Source organism: Neolamprologus multifasciatus, chromosome 20, assembly GCF_963576455.1.
Source record: "Neolamprologus multifasciatus chromosome 20, fNeoMul1.2, whole genome shotgun sequence".
Classification (NCBI taxonomy): domain Eukaryota; kingdom Metazoa; phylum Chordata; class Actinopteri; order Cichliformes; family Cichlidae; genus Neolamprologus; species Neolamprologus multifasciatus.
In genome coordinates, this window is record NC_140458.1 from 35,622,848 (window position 1) to 35,645,105 (window position 22,258).

The window sequence follows — 22,258 nt, forward strand, 5'->3', positions numbered from 1 at the left end:
CCTTTAAGTTAGGTGCATTTATATGCTTAAATAATTTATAGGTCGGTGTTAAGTGGCCTAACAAACAAAAAATATTCCTCTGATAATGGTCAGTTTCAAGGACTTAACTAAAAAATTGTGAAAAATTCGCTTAAATACACTTAGGACGTCTTGTAGAGAAACTGCAGAAATATTACTCAAAGCCACTTGAAAGAAATACAAGAAACTTTGCCTCCTTGGATGCAAAATATAAAGAAATAAGGGTTGGCTCAAGACCTTTCCACAGAACTATAAAAAGACCATCTAATGGTGAAATCAAATCAATCACACCCATCAAAATGCACTTAAACATTCAGCTTTTGCATCACTGCCCCCTAATTATTCAAAGTTGTGGATGTTATCTGCTGCGGTTTCACTGCAGAAACGATTGCTTGTAATATCAAAGCTCTGCTACTTTCAGCCGTTACTGGCAGGCTGCTGAAATACAGCAAGGAAGTAGACCTACTCCCTCCTCTTCCTCCTCCTTCTTCTCCGAAGCTCAGAGCCTGGCTTGTTAACTTTATGGGCTCAACTCCCTCGGAACGCAGTCATTTCCTCGACTTGGACTGGAAGGCGCGCACACGGTGGCCTGACGCGGAACGCAGTTGCACACGGAGCTGCGGCTGGATGTCAGCGGATCATAGGGAAGCACCGTGATAATCCCTAAATGTGATGAAAATATAGGATATTTTATCACCTCCAAGATAAACTGACGCACAGAGGGAGAAAAGCAATCGTCAAACTACTTTTTGGAACTTGGAATAAAAATCTTATTTCTTTCCCAAAGGTAGGGGAGTTGGGTTATTTTAATATATGTACTTTTAAACTTGGCAGCTGACTCGGAAGCAACTTTAGTATAAATGTGTATTAATTAAAATGAAATAGTTGCCTTCACTTTAACAAAAAGTTTCCCAAATATTTTTTAAATTTTGATGTCAGCGTTTATATTTATAGCTGAAAACACAACACTGGTAGAAATGAATAGAAATAATTTTAATCATTCATTTATTTCCCTGTAAATATCTGATTATGAATATGTGTATTTGATGGCTTTGGGATTCAACCTGTTGCATCTTGTGGTCCATAGCGTTGACCTGTAGTTTTAGCTGTTACCCCAGGCGCCCACTAGATGGCGCAATGAATCTCCAAAGCTCATTCAAACTAATTACAAGGTAAGATGATAATTAAGCAAACCTCTTTCCACTTAGTTGGTTCTCTAAATAAGTGGGCTCTTATTCTATCATCAGGCTCTAAATGTAACATCGTGTAGAGCAGGTCTTTCAGGTCCATCCATGCATCCTCATTTTGAGAGAATAATTATAGTGAAACAGCCATTCGAGTCCTTCTTGTATACAGACCTGCTCTACCCTCAAATTCAGCTCTGGGTAGGCCGACAGTGTTTTGAGAAAACTGTGTGGAGAGAGTTTCTTTGGCAAAAAGATTATTATAGCTCGCTCTCGTCTTAGCTGTATTTTGTTTTTTAACATAATATTATGCAGACAAAATATGAAGTTCTTTGAAGAACAACCTTTTTCCTCCCTCAGTGACCCAGTTCTGTCTTGTAATGATCATTATATGTCCAGTGGTTAACTCCCCTGTATGAGACACTGAACTGAGTCTCCTTAAAGACAGAGGAAACTGTGTTAGTCTGACTTCAGCCCGTCAAAATGATGGTCTGAAGCTTCAGGAACAAACAGATTCAGGAACAAACAGATTCAGGAACAAACAGATTCAGGAACAGACAGATTCAGGAACGAACAGACAGATTCAGGAACAAACAGATTCAGGAACAAACAGATTCAGGAACAGACAGATTCAGGAACAGACAGATTCAGGAACAAACAGATTCAGGAACAGACAGATTCAGGAACAAACAGATTCAGGAACAAACAGATTCAGGAACAGACAGATTCAGGAACAAACAGATTCAGGAACAAACAGATTCAGGAACGAACAGACAGATTCAGGAACAAACAGATTCAGGAACAAACAGATTCAGGAACAGACAGATTCAGGAACAGACAGATTCAGGAACAAACAGATTCAGGAACAAACAGATTCAGGAACGAACAGACAGATTCAGGAACAAACAGATTCAGGAACGAACAGACAGATTCAGGAACAAGCAGATTCAGGAACGAACAGACAGATTCAGGAACAAGCAGATTCAGGAACAAACAGATTCAGGAACAAACAGATTCAGGAACGAACAGACAGATTCAGGAACAAACAGATTCAGGAACAGATTCAGGAACAAACAGATTCAGGAACAAACAGATTCAGGAACGAACAGACAGATTCAGGAACAAGCAGATTCAGGAACGAACAGACAGATTCAGGAACAGACAGATTCAGGAACAAACAGATTCAGGAACAAACAGATTCAGGAACGAACAGACAGATTCAGGAACAAGCAGATTCAGGAACGAACAGACAGATTCAGGAACAAGCAGATTCAGGAACGAACAGACAGATTCAGGAACAAGCAGATTCAGGAACAAACAGATTCAGGAACAAACAGATTCAGGAACGAACAGACAGATTCAGGAACAAGCAGATTCAGGAACGAACAGACAGATTCAGGAACAAACAGATTCAGGAACAAACAGATTCAGGAACAAACAGATTCAGGAACGAACAGACAGATTCAGGAACAAGCAGATTCAGGAACGAACAGACAGATTCAGGAACAAGCAGATTCAGGAACAGACAGATTCAGGAACGAACAGACAGATTTAGGAACAAACAGATTCAGGAACAAACAGATTCAGGAACAAACAGATGGAACAGATTCAGGAACAAACAGATTCAGGAACAGACAGATTCAGGAACAAACAGATTCAGGAACAAACAGATTCAGGAACAGACAGATTCAGGAACAAACAGATTCAGGAACAAACAGATTCAGGAACAAACAGATTCAGGAACAAACAGATTCAGGAACAGACAGATTCAGGAACAGACAGATTCAGGAACAAACAGATTCAGGAACAAACAGATTCAGGAACGAACAGACAGATTCAGGAACAAACAGATTCAGGAACGAACAGACAGATTCAGGAACAAGCAGATTCAGGAACGAACAGACAGATTCAGGAACAAGCAGATTCAGGAACAAACAGATTCAGGAACAAACAGATTCAGGAACGAACAGACAGATTCAGGAACAAACAGATTCAGGAACAGATTCAGGAACAAACAGATTCAGGAACAAACAGATTCAGGAACGAACAGACAGATTCAGGAACAAGCAGATTCAGGAACGAACAGACAGATTCAGGAACAGACAGATTCAGGAACAAACAGATTCAGGAACAAACAGATTCAGGAACGAACAGACAGATTCAGGAACAAGCAGATTCAGGAACGAACAGACAGATTCAGGAACAAGCAGATTCAGGAACAAACAGATTCAGGAACAAACAGATTCAGGAACGAACAGACAGATTCAGGAACAAGCAGATTCAGGAACGAACAGACAGATTCAGGAACAAACAGATTCAGGAACAAACAGATTCAGGAACAAACAGATTCAGGAACGAACAGACAGATTCAGGAACAAGCAGATTCAGGAACAGACAGATTCAGGAACGAACAGACAGATTTAGGAACAAACAGATTCAGGAACGAACAGATTCAGGAACAAACAGATGGAACAGATTCAGGAACAAACAGATTCAGGAACAAACAGACTGCTTGCCGCTCTACACTTGCTGTTGTCTGTCCTGTGATTCTCACTATCTCACTGTTTATCCGTCCACCTGCCCGTCTGGGCACTTATTATCTCCAAGACAACCTGAAGCTGCCAACATTTATTTTTTCTATCATACACTTGCCTAAATGCATCCTCAGGCCCATGCAGCTACACATTCTCTCTGCAGATGGTAGTTATCATTTTTTTCTCCAGTTAGAAGTTGTGCTTTTTTTGGCCGTGTTTTGACAATAAAATATGCCAATTGTTCCATTTTGGGTTGTCATAAAGCAACCATTGTTTACAGACTCTCTTCATACCACACTTATAACTGGCCCAAGTTTTGGAATAGTCCACATGCTCTGAGGCTCATGTGCCCACAGGCGTGGATCCTCAGGTCATACGTTCCTCTCCAGCTGACTGATTAGCCTCTTTTTTTGCTTTTTAGCTTTGCTCTGCTGTGCGTTTGGTTAAGCCTCATCTCTGCAGCACTGAGCTGCTCACCACCACATCCAAGCTTGGTGGCATCAGAGGAGCTGCCAAACGGTTCCTTTTTTTAGGGACGGCAGTCACCAAATTACAGCCGCTGGGGCAGTTAACTCCACCCGAATGCTTGTCCCAGACCCGCCTAACAGCCTGCCTGTCTGAAGAGTGCATGAATTGGGGACGCGTGTGAGTGTGTGAGTCTTTGTGTTAGTTTGACATCCTACTTGCAAACATTGTGGTAGGTTTACACTTGTGTAAAAATGTAAAACAGGTGTACAGTGTTACCCACGCTGCTTACAAGACCATGTGTCATATATTCATGAGTTAATAAACTCTGACACAAGCAGGTGACGTGTGTGCGAGTTTACTGCAGCTTCTGTCCAATTCAAGGGGAAAAACGTTCTCACTCAGTGACCAGAGTGCTGTTTATTCTCTGCAACGCCATCTTAAGCCATGTCAGATCTTTCAGCACAGTCAGCACTGTGATCACTTTGAGCCACCATGTGATCTTAATCGGCACCGAGCGTTGACGTGGCGGCTGCCAATCCTGTGGTGTTGCAGAGCCAGCTGGCACTTGCTGAGCTCTCTGCCCCACCTTAATTCTGCCAACTCAACTGCTAACAAAGCAGAGCTGAAACGTTGCAGAGGATGAAAACGAGGTGCGTTTTATGTCAGGTTCACTGTGCTTCGGCACGTCCATGTTTAATGGCAGCGACGTCACAGGGTGAGACCTCATGGGGGTCAACGTAGGAAAAAGATGAATGTTTCTTTCATCTGCAGAACAGAGTGACATCACTGGCATCTCAGAGAGCACTGAGTTTAAACATATATGTTTAGCTTGAAATACAAATGCCATCATTTTTATGAACTCTGGCTGTAATACAGTGCAGTGATGTGAGGCCCGATGAATAACCCCGGACTCGATGGATGCTTTTTACCATAACGACGTCCTGACGCAACCTCCCATCTTTTCGGGGTTGCGTCAGGAAGAACATCCGGCATAAAAAACCGCCAAATTAACCATGGAGAGATACCCAGCATGTGAATAAAGGAGCAGCCAGAAGCAGACTTTACTGTGTGTCTCAGATTCTACGTCTCTTGCTTCTCCCTCTTGTCCAATTTTCACATTTGAATTCAACAGTGAAGAATTGGAAGTTTCTGTTTTCTCCTGCCTGTTATGACAGCTTCAACCACATGTGGTTGTTTACACAGACACATTAAGTGTGAGTGTGTGGGTGTGACTGACAAACTGAGAGCGAGGCACCTTTAAGCTTGCAGGGAAATTCCTTCATTTTGTCTTTGGTCTGTTTTCTTTGGAGGTAGATGTTTGTGCTTGTGCTGTTTCAGCACCGAGCCCGAGGGATCAGTAGCAGCGCTGTATTCTCAAAAGCATGTGGATGCACATAGATTTAAAGGGGATTTCTTATGAAAAACATTCGACTGGTTGCAGCTGCAGATTCAGGCGCAGTTACAGACTCAGTGTTTTAGTTAAAAGCACTAAAAATAGATGTAAAGTCCAAACGGCGAAGATATCGACTGAGTGTCCACTTAATTTTTGCCAAGTAGTGCAGCAGAGATGCTTCGACTTGGAAAGTCCTTCTTTTGTTCCTGTGTTGCCCACAACCTTCTCCCCACTGCTCACACAACTCCCACTTTTTCTCTGTCTGTCTCATAATTATCATTCTGCTCTTTCCTTCTTTGTGTCGTCTGCACTCCCTCCAGCTACACACACACTGCAGACAGTAAAGTGAGACAGGAATAGCCATCCATCCATTAAACCACTCGCCCTTTGGATGAGAGGCGAGATGAAGAGCCAAGGCAACAACAATTAAGGCTGAAGGCTTTGGTTTGTTTCCGTCTCAGCCCGGATGTTTCACAGCTCACAGCTGGAGGAAAGAAATTCATACGTACAAACACCAGGGTTGGATAACAGTGGGTATTACCGACTCCTTAATTGTGGGACATAGTAAAGGCTTATCTTCACGACGTGTTTATATGTAATTCCTGGGTGATAATAAACCGTATCGGACTTGTTGCTGTCTCCCTTTTTGTCTTCTCTTTGATGCTCAGCACCTCTGTCTGCAAATCTTCTGTCACATCGCTTCTTTGGTCTGACTGAGAGAAAAAGGCTCCACAAATTAGAGCATGGGTGACACTTTTTCTGGATTTACAACGTATACTTCTTGTACCTCCCATAATGTTGCAAAGGGACAAACTGCAGAAATTGTAGGTGTTTAAATAAGTCTAGTGGTGTCTTCTGTATATCTTCCAGCTCGTTTGTGTGCTGCGTGTCACTGTGTGATGCTGACTATATATGCCCTAGCTGTGTCCTTTTGGCTGCATTCTTCTGACCAAGCCAAGGCCAGTGGTGCTTTTTCTTTTCTGGTATAATTTGGCAGCTATTTTTATTGCAGGGAGCAAACTACAGGGGCCAGATATTCGTGCTTCCTGGCCTGGTCCACATCCACGTCTTTCTTCTTTCCTTAAATAATACCATTATTTCTTCAAGTAGAGAAAATTCCATTTGCAATTGCAGTTATCAGAGAATTAATACATTATTTTCTTAAATAAGAGCTAACAACTCAATATGTACTCACGAGAGGCTCAAATGCTCAAAAAACACGCTCGCTTGCTTCCATCTGTTAGCTCCTCCCTCGGCTCCCCCTTGTTCTCCCCTTAGTTCTGATAATATTAGGAGCTGAGTCTTATCACGCTCTTGTTTCCAGTGAAAAACAGATCATGTTGCTACAAAACTCAAGGTCCATTTGCATACTAACCCTCTTTTCAGTCTTATGCAGGATTACGAAGCTGGAGATCAGAGGAGGAATTAACACGAAAAAATGAGAGCTTAAAAGGTCACTTCATAGGATTAGCCTCTGGGGTCATGTTTATGACCCTGTATGCTGCACGGCTCAAGTGACCGGCTAACAGTCTCGCTCTTTTTTCTCTAGGAATGACTTTGTGGGAGGAATGACTGTGCTGAAGTGTTAGTTAGGTCAGTGCACCCTGTGTAAAGTAGGCAAACACAAATGCACACACACACTGCTACATGTCTGATGACATGTAAGCAGTGTGTGTGTGTGTGCACATGCATACTATGACATCATGGAGTCTGTTTCCTGAGACACAGTCAAGCGTGCAAACCTGTGTGCACACATTTGCTCCTGCACACCCACTTTCTCCTGTAAATGAATGGTGGCTTTGTTGCTCATTTGCAGGAATAAACATTTCCACAATTTACTGTAGGTGATGTCCCTCGCGCTATCTGATTGGCTGGTTAGAAGAGACTTACTCTTATGAGACCTGTGGTGTGCACGAGGCAGACAGTGATGTTTTGGTGCGGTTGAAGTCACTTTTCTTCCCAGAGTCGAATGCTGGCAAGTGCTGGAGGGGACTGGGTGCATTTGCTCTCTATAGCCTTAGTTTCACTCGTCCTTCTAGGTGTGCAATAAAGAGCAGGACTGTAATTATGAATGAGCAGAGCATTTCATGCTATTTTAGATAAATACACCAGAGAGTATGTGCTGTGACAGAACAGGTATCCAGCCCTGCAGTTTTCCTTTCTCCTGCATTTTTACTTGCAGGAGACACAAAATGTCTCTAAACTGGATGAAATTTCTCCTTTGTTGCATTAACACTAAGGCTGCTCTCCTTCCTTTGTGTCTCTTCAGGTGCTTCGGTTAAAAATGTTGCCACATTGCTCCTTTCTGCTGTTGCTATGCGCGGTCCAGCTGCCCTCCCCTTCCTCTGCCTTGCCCTTTGAGCAGAAAGGCTTCTGGGATTTCGCCCTGGACAGCATGGACGCCGAGATGACCATGGAAATGATGAGGGATCCTGAAGAGGGTTCAGCTGACGAGCTGTTCCCTCACGAAATACCCACATGCCCCTTTGGCTGCCAGTGCCATCTCAGGGTCGTCCAGTGCTCTGATCTCGGTTAGTGAGTGTGTGGGGAGGAAATAGAGCATCAGCATGTGTTTCTGTAAAGCTTTGTCTTCATTTCACAGTGTGTGAGTGTGGCAGGAAGTTCAGAAAGGGAAACAAAATAGTTGTCTTACTGATCCAAACCTTGCATAACATTTATAAGCCCTTCTTTAGAGTGGGAGGGAGGGGGTTTCTCCACTGGGATAATGGTGGTATATTTTGACAGGGAAAGGCATGTCTTTGAGGGATTTGGTGTTCCAGACTTTGAGGGAAGCTACTGGGTGGGAGAGGAGGAGAGACTGTGTGAGCAGAACAGAGTAAAGACTATATGAAAAGATGTAAGGAGTAACCGAGAGTAAAAGAAAAAAGTGATAAAGTCCGAGAATTAGAGGTCGGCAGAGAAAAGACGAATTAAAAATTAACTGATACTTATACAACACTTTTTTATCCTCAGACTGACTCAAAACACTTTCTGCTCACATGCATCATACACTCACTTTTATCACTATCACTCACTATCTATCTACTTCTGTCTAATATTGATCTACACATTCATATTCCAGCGAACTGAGGGAAACTCAGGGTTCAGTATTTCGGGCACTTCAAGATGCACACTGAAGGAAATCGAACAGCTAACTTCTGATATGTAGGAGACCCGCTCGACCTCCTGAGCCACAGCGTTAAATTCATGTTTTACTTCCCTGCAGACTGGTGACCCCGGGCCCTTCTGGAGGCAGTAGCTACATTTAGTTCCAGGGAATATTTCTGTCTGATGTAGTTGCAGCAATTTGGACAATTTGACACTAATTTTGCTACAACTAACATTACTATTCAAACAATACTACCTCAGTGTCTCGTATGCTCACTGTTGGTGAAGTGCCTCTAAAAAAAGACTGTAAAATAGATGGAGTGGTGACAGTGAGTCACGCTTTTGGTTTGCAGATTGCAAGTTGCACACTTGTCATTTTGGGGATTACCATGTTGGTTTTTTGAAGCCAGACATGACAATATTCAGACAAGAGGGCAAACCTGGAAATTTGTCAGTTAAAGCTTTGTGAAACAAACTGCATTCATAATTCACTGTGATGTGAAATCGGGATGCTGACTTCATAAGTGTAAAAAACAGAAATCATCCACTTCACAGTTGCCAAGCTGGAAATTTTAGCTATAGATACCAAGAACAATGTAACAATGTTTAAACATAAGCATGTTTATTTCGGCTCTGATGGGCTCACAGTTTTTGGCACTTCTGCATTGCTTAATTTTTCATCTTGGTCACCTCATTACTCTTATTTAATCTTCAGCGTTGTTGTAACCAACTGGGCTGAAGAGGAGGAGTGCGAGGTGTAGTCACTTGCTAAAAAGAGTTTATTTTTATACTTAAGCAGTCTTATTCTTGGAAACTATTATGGAAATGCAGATAACCAAATGGTCTGAAGGAAAGAGCTTTTTCAGTTCCTCGAAAAAAAAAGGTTCTTGGAAATAAAAGATCTGCATATTTTGTGTGGAAATGCATGTGTGTGAAAAGCAGCCAGCTGTGAACGAGTGACCCTGTGTGACTGTCTTTGTACTTCGGAGACAGTCACACACGTGCATGAAGATCAAACTGCTGGGAAATATGAGTAAAACTTCACTTTAGATAGAAAACATGTTCAGAGTTAAAAAACCTATTTAGACACTTCGAACAATTGTTAGTTTTTGCTGGTTTAGATTAAAAAACCTGAAGTACTGAAAAGGAATTAATGTACAACTTCTGTATGTTATTAATAGGCAGTTATTAGAAGGTAAAGAAGTAAAAGTCTCAATTCCTAGTCGTTCTAAAATATGGCCAAAGACATTTTAAATTCTCTAAAATGGCAAATAAACAGCATAAATAAGCAGCTATGTGCTGTATGCACCTTGTTAGTTCGCTAGCTAGCTAGCTAGCTAGGTGATGTGAAAGACAATGAGGTGGAAGCTTGAGAATAGAATTAAACCATTTACAAGATGTTAACAATTCAATTCAATAAAACTTTATTGATCCTGTAGGAAATTAAATTAAATATTGAGTTTTTCTTTTATTACTTTAACACCTCGTGAGGATTATTTGCCATTATATTCACTATGAGGAGTAAACCACGTTGAGCTAGTATTAGCGGTTTGTTTAAAAATATATTTTTGCTTTTCCAGTTGATAAAAATAAAAGCAAAACTTTGCATTATGTTTTTACTGTCTGTCTGTGAGTTAATTTTAGTCGTTTCCATAAAAGCATCCAGTACAATTTAGTCACAATTTAGACGTTTAAAAAGAGACTAAAAGAAACTGAGTTATGTCTTAATTATGGATGTAAAGATTTTTCACATTATAGTAGCTATATAACTCTAATAAGACGCCTTGGTTTAGACATAATGGTTTTGTCGAATCATCATTTTACAACCTCTATATACTTACTGTCCCTGGTCTTTCAGCAGCGGGTAAATGTGGAAGCGTATAATTTCCGAGATGTCAAGTGCTTATTTAGAACAGATGTATTTTGGTGCTGGCGTCTGTCTCCTCTCAGTGTGGATCCCAGCATGATGTTGAGTATTTGTGTTGAGTTGAACTGGGGTTTTAGAGGGTGCTAGTTTTGTCAGTTTGCGGTGAAGCCTTTGAGATTTGTGGCAGATGCGGTTGAAGAGCGGTGGTTTGAGGTTTAGAGGGTTTAAGGATTCATTTAATCAGGGTCTCGGTGAAAGCTTTTTTCTCAGTATTCCCATCAAGTTTGTTAGTTTTGATGCCTGGCACTGGTTTCCAACTGGCAGGAGGCCTGCCAAAAGCTGCAGGTGTTGACTGCAAGGTAAATATTTCCTACCACATGAATCACCCTGGTAACATCCTGCACCCTTAGAGTCTCACAGCAGCTGTAATAACTTTATTGCACGTTTAAACAAAAAAGAAATCATAAATGCAGAGTGAGGTTTATGATTTAAAGAATATACTGAGGATAGAAACTCGATATTTTCCACACAGCTTTGCTCTCTAAAGGCAGAATCTTGCCACTGCACTTGATCTCTGTGCTGTGAGGTCGGAGCCGAATGTCAGAGGGAGCGACTAAGGCTTGGATCCTCTGTGGTGTCATGGAGGGTGTGGCACTGCACAACCAAAGCCATATATCTAAAATTACCTCTAGATGGACAGCTCTGGTTGAGTCCTGTGGGTCAGATGTGGTTGGTGGCAAACTCGCTCCCAGTGGGACAGCTGGCACTCTCTCACCAGCATGCCCAGTTGCATCATGTCCTCGGTCCAGATGAGGTCGGCCCTGGTTGGGATTCGTCCACTGTGGCCTGTCTGGAGTAAGCTACCACATCTGATACACTCGTCCACGTGGCTCTTTGATGTGGCCTCGTTAATGATCACTGGTAGCCGTGTTTATCCGTGTGCTGAGTCATTTTTCCAGAGCTCCCTGAACAAAATAGCAAAGGTGTATTTTCTAACGCCACTTTGGTGTTCACGTGTCGCAGTCTGTTCTGGGCCGTTTGAATTTATGGCTTGGTAACCAAAGATAATAGACGGTGCCCTTCAGTGATGAAATATTGTAGCAATCTGTGTTTTCACTTCATGAAATAGTGTAAAAATCAAACATTCAGCTCTTTCTTGGGACAGATATTTGTATAATATTGATTCACAGAACAAAAATAAGTCTCGAATGATTCATGAGTGAAGTTCAAAACAAGACTGTGAGGAGAGAAAGTGCTTAAGTGTAAAAGACCAATCAATGAGGTTAAAATGCTTCTTCTCAATTCAACACTTACCCACCACTCACACATCAACACACACACAGCTTTTATCCGTCTGTACATGTCGGGTTGTGCGAGTCTCTATTTGATGTGTGACTTTATAGTATTTAAATCACATCCTTTGTGACTTCTGTCAAATTGGAAACCAGATGGAAAACATCTGGTGTCCCCATCTGGTGGGAGGGGAGTTTATGCTTCTGTGTGCGACAGTGTGTATGCTTGTGCTTGTCAGCGACAAACCAATAATGGCAGCTATACACGCCGTGCTGACGTGTGTGTGTGACCTCCATGGTCGTGTCTGTGTCCACCTTTCATTAAAATAATAGACAAGGAGCACCGAGGTGCTCATTTGCTACCGTGTGGGAGTGTGATTGGGTTAATTCTTAGGCCTTTAAACCACACGCTGTCTATTTATTTTCCAAAGTCTGTGTCTGCTTAAAGTAGCCTTAGAAGTTCCCAGTTGAAAACAAACTGGCTTTTAGGGTGTTGGTTTGTAGTCCCCCATGGGAGCGTTTACCAGAGGATGATGCTCTTCTGTGTTGTCACTGGTTTTGTCTTCAGGTTTCACCGAGGTGCCGACGAATATCCCTCGAGACACCAAGTTCCTGGACCTGCAGAACAACCGCATCACTGAGATTAAAGAGAACGACTTCAAAGGCCTTACTAACCTATATGTAAGAGAAACACTGCACAACATGTTCCCCTTCACAATAAAGGCACCACGGCTGTAACATTTTTCACTGCCTGAATGGACCCACAGCGAAACAGCCTCCTCTGTCTCACACAACCTGGATTCACAACAATCAATCAAGAAATGATTACAGCTCTAATGATTCATTCTCAGGTTACTAAAACATGTAAGAGTTTATATTTTAACCTGTGGGACTGTTAAGTAGCTATCTACTCCTTTTTCATTAAAGGCATCAGCATTCACAAAAAATGTTTTGATTCTGTATTAAATTTCCTGTATTTTCACAGCAATTTGTTTCAGTTTCATTCTTAAGAATCGGCTCAGCTCTGCGACTCAGTCCTCTCAGCATGTGTTGGCTTCGGTAGTGAGAAATATAATTAAGACCCCCATTTCTCTGGGATTTAAAGGTTAATTTCCTTGCTTTCCGCTATGAGAGCTTTAATTGTATTAAAGTTGGAGCCTGAAGCCAGATGGGAGTATTCAAGCTCTCAGCAATGAGGCTTTGCTTACTGCTGACCCATATTCTGGAGCTCTGACCAAGAGAAATATTAAGTCTGGCAGTTTAGGAAACCCCTGACATGAAATTACACAATATCACCTCTATTGAGTTCTGCTTACATCAAACTGTCTCCATCTTTCAGCCAGTGTAGGTGGGAGTCTTCCAGCTGAAACACACTTATAGTAGGAGCAGCATAAATAATGATTTTCACATTTTGTGCTTCATTTTCTGACTTCCTGGTAGCTCACAGACCAAACGGGTGTTGAATTTGGCCTCTCTTTGGTTGTTGCTTCTTTTTAGGGCCTGTCTCTGAGGAATAATCTTATTTCCAAAGTCCACCCCAGAGCATTTGTTCCTTTGAAGCACATGCAGAAGCTCTACTTCTCCAAGAATTTGCTGACCACTATCCCCAAAAACCTGCCTGCCTCTCTGGTAGAGATAAGGATCCACGAGAACCGCATCAGGAAGGTCCCAGCTGGAGCGTTCGCAGGACTGAATAACATGAACTGCATAGGTGAGAATCCTAGAGTATATTCTGTGAGGCTTTGCTGCTGTGTGGCATTGGATTTTAAAGATTAAAGGGAAAGTATTTTATTTCATGCTATGATGTTTTTTTGTTTTTACAGAAATGGGAGCAAATCCCATCCAGAACAGCGGATTTGAACCTGGAGCTTTTAAGGGACTGAAAGTGAATTTTCTGCGTATATCAGAGGCCAAACTAACCGGAGTCCCAAAAGGTAAAAACTTAGCTTTGTGGCTAAAATGCTAAAGATCTTTCAACATTCTAGTATTTGGTAGATTTACAGTGTTTTCTTTAGTAAATATATACAGCAGCGTTTTTATGTGCCCTGTAGCACGTCGTGATAGACAACAAAAACATTTTAATGATTTCTGCATGTATGATCAAACCTGTATGATCAAAATAGTGACAAAGTGTATCTAATAAAATGTATCCATTTTAGATATTTAAATATAAAGCAAATGGTCAACATGACAAAAAATGAATGTTCAGCGAGACACAAATCTGTTGTCTCGCTGAAGTTCAGTCTTACATCTTATCTGCACTTCAGATCTCCCACAGAGTCTCCATGAGCTTCATCTGGACCACAATCAGATCCAGGCTGTGGAGCTGGAGGACCTGAGCCGCTACAAACACCTCTACAGGTCTCCTTCACACTTAAACACCAGACTCATTCCTGACCCCAGCTGAGTTCTTGCACCCTGATTCATTCCCGGTCAGCAGTGCCCCTTAGGGGTAATAATACAAACTACACTGACAGGCCACTTAAAGTAGCAGGGAGCTGACCCACACTGTAGCATGTGTGGTGTGGAAACGTAAATTCAATAAAATCATAATTCACGTCGGCAGTAATGACACCCGGTTACGCCAATCGGAGGTCACTAAAATCAATATTGAATCGGTGTGTAACTTTGCCAAAACAATGTCGGACTCTGTAGTTTTCTCTGGTCCCCTCCCCAATCAGACCAGGAGTGACATGTTTAGCCGCATGTTCTCCTTAAATTGCTGGCTGTCTGAGTGGTGTCCCAGAAACGATGTGGGCTTCATAGATAATTGGCAAACCTTCTGGAGGAAACCTGGTCTTGTTAGGAGAGATGGCATCCATCCCACTTTGGATGGAGCAGCTCTCATTTCTAGAAATATCGACAAATTTATTAAACCCCTCAAAACATGACTATCCAGAGTTGGGACCAGGAAGCAGAGTTGCAGTCTTACACGCCTCTCTGCAGCTTCTCTCCTCCTGCTACCCCCCCAAAAACCCATCTCCATAGAGACTGTGTCTGCTTCCAAAAAGACAAAAAACAAACTAAAAACCAGCAACAAACAACTTAAACAATCACAAAGAAAGAACAATACAGTATCCACATCTGAACCAAAGAGTAAAACAGTGAAATGTGGATTATTAAATATTAGGTCTCTCTCCTCCAAGTCTCTGTTAGTACATGACTTAATAATTGATCAACAAATTGATTTACTCTGCCTTACAGAAACCTGGTTGCAGCAGGATGATTATGTTAGTTTAAATGAATCAACACCCCCGAGTCATTCTAACTACCAGAAATCTCGAAGCACAGGTCGAGGGGGTGGTGTGGCAGCAATTTTTCACACCAGTCTATTAATTAATGAAAGACCAAGACAGACTTTTAATTCATTTGAAAGCCTGATGCTTAACATTGTCCACCCCAGCTGTGAAACTCAGAAACCAGTCTTACTTGTTATCATCTATCGTCCACCTGGGCCTTACACAGAGTTTCTGTCTGATTTCTCAGACTTTATATCTAATTTAGTTCTGAGCTCAGATAAAATAATTATTGTGGGTGATTTTAACATCCATGTAGATGCTAAAAATGACAGCCTCAACATGGCATTTAATCTGTTGTTAGATTCAATTGGTTTCTCTCAAAATGTAAAAGAACCCACCCACCACTTTAATCACACTCTAGATCTTGTTTTAACATATGGCATAGAAACTGAACATTTAACAGTGTTTCCTGAAAACCCTCTCCTGTCTGATCATTTCTTGATAACATTTACATTTACAATAATTGATTACGCAGCAGTGGAGAGTGGACTTTATCAAAGTAGATGTCTTTCTGAAAGCGCTGTAACTAAGTTTAAGAATATAATCCAGCCACTGTTATCATCGTCAATGCCCTGTACCAACACAGAGCAGAGCAGCTATCTGAACGCTACCCCAACAGAGGTCGATTATCTTGTTAATAATTTCACCTCCTCACTACGTACGACTCTGGATACTGTAGCTCCAGTGAAAACTAAGGTCTCTAATCAGAAGTACCTGACCCCGTGGTATAATTCTCAAACACGTACCCTAAAGCAGATGACTCGTAATCTGGAGAGGAAATGGCGTGTCACAAATTTAGAGGATCATCATTTAGCCTGGAGAAATAGTTTGTTGCTTTATAAGAAAGCCCTCCGCAAAGCCAGAACAGCTTACTACTCATCACTGATTGAAGAAAATAAGAACAACCCCAGGTTTCTCTTCAGCACTGTAGCCAGGCTGACAAAAAGTCAGAGCTCTTTTGAGCCAACCATCCCTTTAACGTTAACTAGTGATGACTTCATGAACTTCTTCACAAATAAAATTTTTATCATTAGAGAAAAAATTACCAATAATCATCCCACAGATGTAATATTATCTACAGCTACTCTTAGTTTCATTGATGTTAAGTTAGACTCTTTTTTTCCAATCGATCTTTCTGAGTTAACTTCAATAATTACTTCCTCCAAACCATCAACGTGTCTTTTAGACCCCATTCCTACAAAACTGCTCAAAGAAGTCCTGCCATTGATTAATTCTTCGATCTTATATATGATCAACCTATCTCTAATAATCGGCTATGTACCACAGGCCTTCAAGGTGGCTGCAGTTAAACCTTTACTCAAAAAGCCATCTCTAGACCCAGCAGTCTTAGCTAATTATAGGCCAATCTCCAACCTTCCTTTCATATCAAAAATCCCTGAAAGAGTAGTTGTCAAACAGCTAACAGATCATCTGCAGAGGAATGGTTTATTTGAAGAGTTTCAGTCAGGTTTCAGAGTTCATCACAGCACAGAAACAGCTTTATTGAAGGTTACAAATGATCTTCTTATGGCCTCTGACAGTGGACTCATCTCTGTGCTTGTCCTTCTTGACCTTAGTGCAGCATTCGATACTGTTGACCATAATATTCTATTAGAGCGATTAGAACATGCTGTAGGTATTACAGGTATTGCACTGCAGTGGTTTGTATCATATCTATCTAATAGACTCCAATTTGTGCATGTAAATGGAGAGTCCTCTTCACACACTGAGGTTAATTATGGAGTTCCACAGGGTTCGGTGCTAGGACCAATTCTGTTTACATTATACATGCTTCCCCTAGGCAGCATCATTAGAAGACATAGCATACATTTTCACTGCTATGCAGATGACACCCAGCTCTATCTGTCCATGAAGCCAGAGAACACACACCAATTAGTTAAACTGCAGGAATGTCTTAAAGACATAAAGACTTGGATGGCCACTAACTTTCTGCTTCTTAACTCAGATAAAACTGAGGTCATTGTACTCGGCGCTGAAAAGCTTAGAAATATGGTATCTAACCAGATTCTTACTCTGGATGGCATTACCTTGGCCTCCAGTAACACTGTGAGGAACCTTGGAGTCATTTTTGACCAGGATATGTCCTTCAACGCACATATTAAACAAATATGTAAGACTGCGTTCTTCCATTTGCGCAACATCTCTAAAATTAGAAATATCCTGTCTCAGAGTGACGCTGAAAAACTAGTTCATGCATTTATTACTTCCAGGCTAGACTACTGCAATTCATTATTATCAGGATGTCCTAAAAACTCACTGAAAAGCCTTCAGTTAATCCAAAATGCTGCAGCAAGAGTACTGACAGGGACTAGAAGGAGAGAGCATATTTCTCCTGTTTTGGCTTCCCTTCATTGGCTTCCTGTTAAATCCAGAATTGAATTCAAAATCCTGCTCCTCACATACAAGGTCTTAAATAATCAGGCCCCATCTTATCTTAATGACCTTGTAGTACCATATCACCCTATTAGAGCACTTCGCTCCCGCTCTGCAGGCCTACTTGTTGTTCCTAGAGTATTTAAAAGTAGAATGGGAGGGAGAGCCTTCAGTTTTCAGGCCCCTCTTCTGTGGAACCAGCTTCCAGTTTGGATTCAGGAGACAGACACTATCTCTACTTTTAAGATTAGGCTTAAAACCTTCCTTTTTGCTAAAGCATATAGTTAGGGCTGGACCAGGTGACCCTGAATCCTCCCTTAGTTATGCTGCAATAGATGTAGGCTGCCGGGGGATTCCCATGATGCATTGAGTCTTTCCTTTCCAGTCACCTTTCTCACTCACTATGTATTAACAGACCTCTCTGTATTGAATCGTATCTGTTATTAATCTTTGTCTCTCTTCCACAGCATGTCTTTATCCTGTCTTCCTTCTCTCACCCCAACCGGTCGCAGCAGATGGCCGCCCCTCCCTGAGCCTGGTTCTGCCGGAGGTTTCTTCCTGTTAAAAGGGAGTTTTTCCTTCCCACTGTCGCCAAAGTGCTTGCTCATAGGGGGTCATATGACTGTTGGGCTTTTCTCTGTATCTATGAAGCGCCTTGAGGCGACATTTGTTGTGATTTGGCGCTATATAAATAAAATTGAATTGAATTGAATTGAAACATCACAGGCTTTCTACAAAAACATGAAAGGTTTAAAAACATTAAAGGACAACTTTTGTCAGATGATTTGATTTTTATTTGCTGCACATGTTTGGACAACATATGAAAATGTCTTCTGTCAGAAAGAGCCATCATGTCATCATCTCTTTTCTGCAAACGTCTCCCTGCAGGATTCCTCTCGTGTTAAAGGAAAAGCATTATAGATTGTCTGAGTGATCACAGAGAGCACAAATCCAATCTGTATGGAGTTCAAACTGTAGGCTACTTATAAAAGAAATACAAAACAAATAGACGTAGCCACTGTGAGATCAACCACTGGTTCCTGTGATCCACATTTGCGGTTATCATTTGTAGATAATACAGTGGAGAGGTCCTGTTCACCTACTTTAACCCTTATAAGTGGCTCAAAACGACCTGAGGTTGTTTTCTGGGATTATCTTTGTAATGAAAAGTTGTAATTATTTCATATTTGACCAGTTCCTCAAAAAAACATGTTTTTAATATATTGAAATTTATACCTGACCTTTCCTACATTTGACAAAAAGACTTGCATCTTCTTTCTATGGAATTTCATGGGAACCTTCTTATCAACTGGGGCTGTCAGGGATATATTTTTAAACCACAAAGAGTGCAACGTCTCAAGGAGATTATTTAACTAACAGACAGCCTTCATTCATCCCCAGTGATTGTGTCACTGTAGACGACTAGCTTGTGCCGTTCGGGGCCTGACCAAAGTTCATAAGAATCTGGGGGAAACCACCGACCAGCAATTGTGCAGTAGATTCAGAAAGACAAGATGCAGCTTCACCACAGATAACTTTCCCCTGTGTGCCTTTTGTGTTGCTGGAGACACGATTGTGGGGACTCTACAATAGGACAAAGCAGACATCCTTCCTCTGATGAAGGCTACTGACTCCTGGGGCGTTTACAGCACTGAGTTTGGATTCAATGGCAGCCTTACAATGGTTAGCTATGTCAGCAAGAGATGAATGACTGTTGTACCCCTGAGCACAATGTATCACAACAACATGGTGGCTGGTACCAGAAAAGTGAAAAAAGCCACAATTTTTCATATTGTAAAACAAGACCAAAGCAGATGGAGATGCTGTGGACCAGATGGTTGGCGCCCACTCTGCACCTGCAAGTGTAAAACATAGAGGTGGCCCATGGTGCTGCGGTACAACTTGGCATTGCCACCCTCGATGCCGACACCTTCTTCACAGCTAAGCACCCTGAATTCAAGAATGGTATCACCAACGCACGATGGGTCTTCCTGGTGTGGCAATGAGAGAAGTCGACTGGAAGTTGCCTCCAACTGCAAACTCCAATCAATGAAGCAATGGTGTAGGGTGCCAAAAGCTAAACCTCGGCCACAGGAAAAAAGCAGACAGGGCCAACCAAAGACAACAATATTTCATATAACAAAGATCATAAAGTCAGCAGTCGGTGTGGAAATGCGATGTGTGCAACAATTACAGCCAGAAACAGCTGGTTTGTCAAAGCTGCAGTGACGGGACAATAAGAGAGGAATCGTCCGGACACGTGTGCATATATTCTCCTTCACACAAACAAATTGATCGTAACATTGTTGCTGTTCTGTAACTTTTTCTATTCTAATTTTCTAAACGTTTAAACATTAAATCATCATCTTGTGTGGAACAAAGTTTAGTACAAAATGTAACACAAATGATTGTTCTTAACCAAAACGACAAAAGTATAAACACAATGATTTTAACACGCATCATTTTTGACCCACCTACGGACGAGTGGAGGGTGAGGTCACTCGTGCATGTAAAGGTTAAATATTGGAGGTAAGGGCTGGCAGACAGTGATTGGCTGAAGCTCCTTGTTCCAGCAGAGCTGTCACTCAAACAGCACTGCCCTGACTATCAGCCACTCTCCAAAGGAAGCGGGCTAAAGGACGTTCACCATATAGATGTTATGAAGGGTTAAACTATTAAACTATGTTTTTATGCCACATTGCAAACATGCTTTTATTGCTGTTAGCGTGGACATTTACCCCAGCAGGAACCTCATTTTGTGCCACATATGCTTCATTTTTCAGCCCATTAAGTTGCTACACAGATGAGAACAAAGACTTTCTTCCTCTGCTCCTGTGGCATCGTGCCAGAGACAGGCTGACGTGGCCCTTTCCTCACCTGGCTTAATATAACTTTCTTAAAGTGATAATAATCTGGAATTATCCTGTTATTTTGGCTCACAATACATGAAACATTTGAGTGCAATGTGCCATGCGTTGCCCCATTTTCTGCCTGTTTAAAATGTTCCTTTCGCCTGGCATTTTCCAGGTTGGGTCTTGGGTTCAACCATATCCGCAACATAGAGAATGGCAGCCTTTCCTACCTGACCATGCTGAGAGAGCTGCATCTGGACAACAACCGCCTCACTCGTGTTCCCCAAGGCCTCCCAGAGATGAAATACCTGCAGGTGAATCTAATGTGTGCAACCAATTTTGATTTCCATTTGATATTGATTCTCACGGTGCTCTCTTCTACTGTCCCTCCTCGTGCTTCTTGTTTTAGGTGGTTTATCTCCATTCCAACAACATCAGCCAAGTGGGTGTGGATGACTTCTGTCCTCGTGGATTCGGGATGAAGAGGACGTTCTATAACGGCATCAGCCTGTTCTCTAACCCTGTCAAGTACTGGGAGGTGCAGCCAGCGGCATTTCGCTGCGTGAGCGACCGGTTCGCCATCCAGTTTGGCAACTACAAAAAATAAAAACCAGGCAGACGCTGGAAAAGAGGGAGGATGATTGATGAAGGGATGAAGAACGGATAATTTAAATAATGAAATAAAACTTGAGATATGGAGTGAGGGGAATTTATATCTGAGATTATTAATTTTATTATTATTGTTTTTGTAAAGAGGATAAGTGAGGAAGAGGGGGGGCAATAAACTGATGAAACAGAGGAAGTGAAAAATACAATCCCATAACTTGAAGGGAGTGGAAAGCAAAAGGCTTACAGGTCTGCACGTGAATTTTGCTTGTTTTGAATTCAAGGATTTGAAAGTTTTTTCTGTTTGATGAAGTCAAAAATGAGAAGAATGTTTCATTCTGATGAAAACCGAGTGCTTAAAACTCGTGAAACATTTTTTCACAATAGTTCTTGTTGTAATTGAGGTCATTCTTCTTATATTAACAGTCTGGTTACGATGATGAGAAACGAAATAGAAAAGGCAGCGCATTATAGAGTTTTATATATAAAAGGTGCTTTTTATAACTTTCTGTGTGTTGATTTGGTAAATACATTAAGTCCTCCCTGTTTCACTGAAGCCATTCGGCTCGTCACTCTGTGATTAAATTATTTATAAACCAACATTTGGGCTTTTCCCACCATCTACAGACAAAGCAGTTGCACTAAAATAAAAACTTCAGTTCAAGATAACAACAAGTGGACTCAACAACAACAACAAGTGACGGGTTTAAATTCTGCTAAATAAATGTGCCTATTGAACATATTTGACTGAACCACCATCCTGTGCCATTATTACACCATCTGAGCGATACCTTAATACAGTATTTCATACTGGAGCAGTACAGTAGTGGGAGTGTGCCCAAGATGGAGACAACACACAGTCCGCTTTGCTTTGAAACAGTGAGAGTAGTGTGTTCACTCTGTGCTACAATCAGTGGTAGTGTCATTGCATCGTTTTGCACAGTTTTTTCTGCTTTGCCTTTTCTGCTTGGAGGTTTACTACGAGGTCAGCCTTTGGTTTTGTTTTGCATTTGTAGACCTATGTGGAAATACTTTAATATGATGTCTTACGTCCTGTCTCTCTTCTGTAATCTGACAACCTACTGCTGCATGTGAATAAAGACATTTTTAGTCTGCTGCATTAAGTGCAAGAACAAGCGATCGCCCTGGGTTTGATGCTCTGTGAGAAATAAAGAAGAAATACCAAAAAAAACATTTGATGAATGAATCATGAACTTTGTAAAGAAAGAAGCTAAAGAGAGAA

At 41.5% G+C, this 22,258-nt stretch overlaps 1 protein-coding gene across 1 annotated transcript; it reads left to right on the forward strand.

The window, feature by feature from the left end:
* The first annotated feature begins 543 nt into the window (after window positions 1-543).
* bgnb (biglycan b) lies at window positions 544-22,207 on the forward strand. Its single transcript, XM_085145705.1, has 8 exons — window positions 544-805; window positions 7,867-8,128; window positions 12,433-12,545; window positions 13,362-13,575; window positions 13,688-13,798; window positions 14,132-14,225; window positions 20,585-20,723; window positions 20,819-22,207. Exons 2-8 carry the CDS (start codon window positions 7,882-7,884, stop codon window positions 21,014-21,016), a joined length of 1,116 nt encoding a protein of 371 aa, XP_085001831.1. The 5' UTR covers window positions 544-805; window positions 7,867-7,881; the 3' UTR covers window positions 21,017-22,207.
* The last annotated feature ends 51 nt before the right edge of the window (window positions 22,208-22,258 follow it).

Coding starts and splice junctions, on each gene's coding strand:
- bgnb (XM_085145705.1), top strand. CDS start 7,882: ATGTTGCCACATTGCTCCTTTCTGCTGTTGCTATGCGCGGTCCAGCTG. Junction 13,576..13,687: donor GAATAACATGAACTGCATAG/GTGAGAATCCTA, acceptor TTGTTTTTACAG/AAATGGGAGCAAATCCCATC. Junction 14,226..20,584: donor CGCTACAAACACCTCTACAG/GTCTCCTTCACA, acceptor GGCATTTTCCAG/GTTGGGTCTTGGGTTCAACC.